This window comes from Leucopleurus acutus, assembly GCF_964270905.1.
Source record: "Leucopleurus acutus genome assembly, chromosome: 13".
Lineage (NCBI taxonomy): Eukaryota > Metazoa > Chordata > Mammalia > Artiodactyla > Delphinidae > Leucopleurus > Leucopleurus acutus.
The window spans coordinates 3,280,994-3,286,993 of record NC_139155.1 but is presented as its reverse complement, the minus strand read 5'-3'; the positions used below and the strand labels follow the sequence as shown (position 1 = coordinate 3,286,993).

Below are 6,000 nucleotides of genomic sequence, written 5' to 3'. Positions count from 1 at the left end.
GCCCGCCGGGCCATGGAACCCGCCGAAGTTGGCGGGGTTCGAGCTCTCCCGTTCGCTCGCTTGGGCGCCTTCCCCCCGTGAGGCCCGCGGGCGCTCGGCCGGGACTCGGCGTCCGCTCGAGCCGCTCCGCCCGCCTCCGCCGCTCGGCCGGGTGCGCGCCGCGCCCCCGCGTCCGGTCCCCGCGCGTGCGCGCTCCGCCGAGTGTATGTGTGTGAGTGTGTGTGCGGCCGAGGGGTGGGCCGCCGCCGCCGACGATGCCGCGGGGCCGCCCCCCGAAGCCCAAGGAGAGCAAGGCGCGCGGCGACACCGGTAAGCGGCCCCGGCCCGGCCGCGCTGTGCCGCTCCGCGCGAATATAGTCCCCCGATGCGGTGCGGAGGGCGCCGGGAGCGGGCCGGACCGGGGGCGGCGGAGCGGGCTGGGGTTGGGGACCGGGGGCCGGGTCCGGGCCGGGGTGGGTGCTCCGCCGCCGCCACCGTCACCACCGCCGCCGCCGCCCGACTGCTGGGTCGCAGGGTGCGGGCGGAATGATACCGGCGCGGCGCGGCCGGCCCCTCCGCCGGGCTGGGCCTACTTTCCTGGGCCGCGCGGGCGGGCGGCGGGGCCGGGGGCGAGGCGCGCGCCGCCGCCCTCCTCCTCTCTCTCCTCTACTCTCTCTTCTCCTCCCCCCCCGTTCCTCCTCCCCCCTCCACACCCCGTCCTCCTCCCCCGTCCTCGGCGTCTTCCTCCCGCTCCCCCGCCCGCCACCTTCCTCCCGCTCCCCCGCCCGCCACCTTCCTCCCGCTCCCCCGCCCGCCACCTTCCTCCCGCTCCCCCGCCCGCCACCTTCCTCCCGCTCCCCCGCCCGCCGCCCTCCCGGCCCGGCTGCCGCAGGTCGTGGGAGGTCTTTCTGACGAGAAGGCGCCGGCCCGGTGTGCATCCCCGGGGGTGGAGGGCCCGGCCCGACCGCGAGCTGCCGCAGCCCCGGGGGAACGCCCGCGGGGGGCTCGCTCGGGAGCGGGTCCCCCCGCGGTGACACGGGGGCCGAGACCGTGCGGGGCTCGTGTCCAGGTGCACCGTCTTCCGGCCCCGGGCTCGGTGGCCCAGCGTCACCCTCCCCTGAGGCTCGGGACCCAGGCGGGCGGGCGCTCCGGATTTCGGAAGAGAAAGAGGTCGTGGCTGGAAAGGAAGGCCGTTGCGTCCGTTCCATTTTGCCGCTGCGGTGTTTGGGAAGAGAGGAGGAGAGGCTAGGTGTAAGCTTAGCAGCGTTGTCAGTGCTCTTACTGCAGTTGCTGAAGTTCACGGGCATGGGAACCGGGCTGCAGCGCCCGCGAGTTTCCGCGGGAGAGGTGTCGCTGGAGAACAGTCCAGGTGTGCACGTTTGTAGTTGGCTAGTGGCTGCTAGAGTTCTCGTCAGTGGCTGATGGTGTCTGGAAGGAGGTCTTAAAGGCCTCGCACCCTGATCGGGCCTTATTTTGGTCAGTGTTAATTTTTTTCTCGTTAATATGATTTATGCAAAAAAATAAAGTGCAGTGTCCCGCAGTTCTTAGTCACTTGGAAAAGGCTTAGGGTAGAGAAAGAATGTGAACTTTACATTGGAATACGGCTGCGACCTCTTCTTCCCCCAGTCTTTCCCGTCTGACCAAATGGCATCACCGTTCACCTGCTTTTTCAGGCCCCAAACTGAAAAATAATTCTTTCCCTTACTCCCCAAGGCGTTTCATAATTTTGTAGCTTCGCCCTCAGAGGCGTGTTTTCAGTCGGCCCTACTCCCTCCCTCTCCAGTGTGACTGCGAGGCGGGCCTCTGTGGGAGCCTTCTGACTGGTCTCTGCCGGTCTCCATCACCTGTCAGCCTGAGGCATCTCTTTCAAATGTAAATAAGGTGGCCACACCCTGATTAGAACTATGCGGAGGATCCTTCACCCCTTTAACTTACAGTCCCACTCCTTGCAGGACCCTGCCTGATCTGGCCTGCGTCTGACTCTCCTTTCTCCTTCCTTGCCCTCAGTCCTTTGTTCCTGGACGAGGCCACGTTTGTTTCTGCCTCAGGGCCTTTGCTGCTCCCTATTCTGAGAAGCCACCCCTTGCTTATTCTGGGCTTCAGCTTCCCGAGAGAGGCCTCCTTTCTCAGACCTTTCTGAAAGTTGCTTTCCCTGCCTTAGACCAGTCATTCTCTACCACAGTGGTTCTCAGAGTTGGTTCATGGACCCCTGGGAGTTCTGGAGACAGTTTCAGGCATCTGCAAGGTAAATATTCTTGTAGTGATACTAAGTCCGTTGGGCTTTTTCAACAATTGCACTAATCATACACAAGCCATTAAGGGTGAAACTGCTGACTCTTCAGCAGGAGCCGTGGTGGCGACACCCAACCCTGTGAGGCAGCGCTACATTCATGTATTTCACTCAAAACAACGTATTGCAACAGAGAGAAAGCAGAAGCAGATACGAGCATCCACCTGTCTTCTGTTAAAGGAGACCTTGAAAAGATGTACAAAAGTGAAAACTCCTCTTACTGTGTTTTTGGGGAGTATGTTTTACACAAAAATGTGCATTTATGTTAACATGGACTAGATTTACTTTTCAGTGAATAAGCGTTTGGAAAGTTGCTCGGTTTTAATTTCTAGTAGGGCAGCTGTCAACAGGTATAACCTGTAGAAAGTTAAGGTCTTTGGGGTCCTCCGTGATGTTTAAGAATATCAAAGGGTTCTGAAGCCAAAAGGTTTGGGGACTGTTGCTCTAACAGTTTACGATTTTAATTACGATTTTAATGTTTCTCATAATCTGAAATTATTTTGCTTGTTTTTCTGTGTCACTCATTATGAATTTTATTCTAAGAAAAACATGGAAGGTAGGAGGTGGGGATTTTTACACAACACCTATATTTCCCCTATATTTTTATAGGGGAAATGAGGCTCAGAGAGGAAGTGATATGGAAGGTCTGCTCAGCTAGTAAGTGTCAGAGTTGGATTTGAATCTGCCTTTGAGTCCAAAAGGTCCATTGCATTGCTCTGCCCTCATAACTATAAAGCCCTACATGTGGGTTAATTCATGTATTCAGCAAGCATTTTGAAGCACTTCTTGTCGTAGGTGGGCACTGTGCTAGGGGCTGAGGGTGCAGAGTTTAAGAAGAGAGACGAGGTCTCTGCCTTGGGTCTCAGGACGGTGTGTGTCCTCTGACGGCAGGAACACTGTTTATGGCAGCAGATAACAGTCACTGGTGGTCTAGGCTTCCCAAGGAAAATGATGTCAAAACTGAAACCTCCAGAAATGAGGAGGAGGAGGTCTGCTCAAAAACATTTCCTTTTTTTTTTAAATGCAACTTAGCAAAGTGATCGTTATACATATACATATATTCTTTTCCAGATTCTTTTCCATTATAGGTTATTATAAGGTATCAAGGTATCGAGTGGAGTTCCCTATTCCCTACTGCTATACAGTAGGTCCTTGTTGTTTATCTGTTTTATATATAGTAGTGTGAATATGTTAATCTCAAACTTCTAGTTTCTCCCTCCCCCTCACCCCCAATCCCCTTTGGTAACCCGTAAGTTTGTTTTCTATGTATGTGAGTCTATTTCTGTTTTGTAAATGAGTTCATTTGTATCTTTTTTTTTTTTTAGATTCTACATATAAATGATATCATGTGATATTTGTCTTTCTCTAACTTACTTCACTTAGTATGATAATCTCTTGGTCCATCCACGTTGCTGCAGATGGCATTCTTTCATTCTTTTTTTTTGTGCCTGAGTAATATTCCGTTGTACATATGTACCACATCTTTATCCATTCCTCTGTTGATGGACATTTAGGTTGCTTCCATGTGTCCTGGCTATTGTGACTAGAACTGCTCTGAACATTGGGGTGAATGTATCTTTTCGAATTAGAGTTTCTCCGGATACATGCGTGGAAGTGGGATTGCAGGATCATATAGCAACTCTGTTTTTAATTTTCTAAGGAACGTCCATACTGTTTCCCATAGTGGCTGTATCAATTTACATTCCCACCAACAGTGTAGGAGGGTTCCCTTTTCTCCACACCCTCTCCACCATTTGTTATTTGTAGACTTTTTGATGATGGCCGTTCTGACTGGTGTGCGGTGATACCTCATTGTAGTTTCGATTTGCGTTTCTCTGATCATTAGCGATATTGAGCATCTTTTCACGTGCCTGTTGGCTATCTCTATATCTTCTTTGGAGAAATGTCTATTTAGGTCTTCTGACCATTTTTTGATTGCGTTGTATGTTTTTTTGATATTAAGCTGTATGAGCTGTTTGTATATTTTGGAGATTAATCCCTTGTCAGTAGCATAAAAACGTGTCTTAAAGTAATAATTAGCTTTAGGACATAAGTAAGGAAGTCAGCCTCATCTGTTACATAAATTGATGGGGGAGTGTTTGTTGAGCACTCGCCTTTGTGCCTGGCACTGTCCTGGGAATATAAAGATGAGTGAGATAGGGTTTTTTTTATCATTGTTATTTTAGTTTACTCTTAATAAGCCGTAATGTGATCTGGATGGAAACTACATTTTGGGATCTTGTATGGCTTCCGTTTTTCCAGTAGAATGGTGCAAACCTTCTCTGCCTAGCTTGAACCTTCAGTTGGTCTCCTGCTAAGTTTCTGTTTTCTGTTGAAGGGATATTTGTTAATACTTCATTTCCAGAGAGCTGAGGCAGGCAGACCTTGAGCCAAAGGAATAAACAATTCCGTTCTTGCTCAGATTACCAATTCAGGCCATTTTAGATTTTCTCCGATGAATTCAGTAACTCTGTACTCTTCCTTCAAGGGGCGGAGACTGCTGGCATAGCTAACAGAAGTAGAGCTTGAACTTCTTACAGGGCAGTAGGGGAAGTGCTCTGAGGCTTTAAGGGGACTCTGCTTCCCTGGCAAAACTAGGTGTCATTGGTGGGTAACAGTTAAGGGGAGATAGAGTCTGCTTAAAATAATTACTTTCTATCAATATCAGATATTGAAGGATGAAAAGATTTCTTCAGAAAGGAGCAACCTGAACTCTCCATAATCGAAGGTTTTAGGTAGACAGGAACTTGGAGTGTTTAGTATTTTGAAGAAAGTGTGATTAGATAAGACACAAAATCTAAAGATTTTATGATCCTGGAATCAAGTAGTGAGTTAACATGGGTTCAAGATCTTGGTCTTTGACACAAACCTAGCCTGGGAAAACCATAGTAAACCTAATTCTTCATTAGATAGAGTCAATTCAGCAGTTCTAAAATGCTTAATGTATATCAGCGTTTTTACATTGTCTCCATACGCAAAGACAGTGCTCAAGGAATTAGCAATATTTTTCAAACTTCGTTTTTGCTTTAGAATTCTCTCAAGTGAAATATCGCAGCAAGACCTCCGGTGGGTGTTCACCCTTGGAGCGCATTATGGAGTCATGTGGGGAGCTTTTAAAGCTCTCGATGACCGGGCCTCATCCGGTGACATCTGAGCCTATGGTGGGACCTGGGCATCAGGGCTTTTAAAGCTCACAGGAGATTCCACTGTGTGGTCCAGGCTGAGGCCACTCTGCTGGGAAGGAGGGAGGGAGGGAGCTGGGGCTCCGAGGTGCCTTCCTCTAGCATTTCTCTCAGCAAACGTGAAACCTGTTGCTTTTCTGGGTTAAAATGAAAAATGTATGTAATCTAATAAACTGCAGGAACAGACTGTGCTCTCTTAATACCTCAATTCTTTAACTGAATTCAAAACCTCAGTTGTCTGTAGGTCAGACACTAATGCAAACTAGCGAGGCAGTTAAAGGTAGTAGGTGATAGCAGTTGATAGCTGGCTCTGGGGTTTCGGAGAATTGGAGTTCCTATTTTTTCCACAGGGGCCGGCTCCTACTTTGCTCCATTTAATTATTGCCACAGCTAATGATTTTTTTTCAGGAGAAGCCAGAAATGTGTTTTTTGAAACTCCTTTATTATTGTATTTAGGTGACTAATTTAATTGAATAGAACATCTATGTAGAAAAGTGCGTAGATTTTAAGTGAAAAGCTTCATGAATTTTCATATGTAACCAGAACAAT

The 6,000-nt window shown here is 49.6% G+C and overlaps 1 protein-coding gene across 3 annotated transcripts in view; it reads left to right on the top strand.

Moving 5' to 3' along the window:
- Nucleotides 1-217: 217 nt before the first annotated feature.
- ZNF236 (zinc finger protein 236) overlaps nucleotides 218-6,000 on the top strand; it is a 101,118-nt gene continuing 95,335 nt past the window's right edge. The window contains exons 1-2 of one of the 3 annotated variants that reach the window (XM_082853354.1): nucleotides 1,086-1,348; nucleotides 2,162-2,224. In XM_082853354.1, the coding sequence (XP_082709480.1) occupies nucleotides 1,285-1,348; nucleotides 2,162-2,224 (127 nt within the window). In that variant the 5' untranslated portion in view covers nucleotides 1,086-1,284. Of the gene's footprint in view, nucleotides 310-1,085; nucleotides 1,349-2,160; nucleotides 2,225-6,000 lie in introns of those variants that run through there. The other 2 variants (XM_082853351.1, XM_082853352.1) reach the window with 2 other exon arrangements.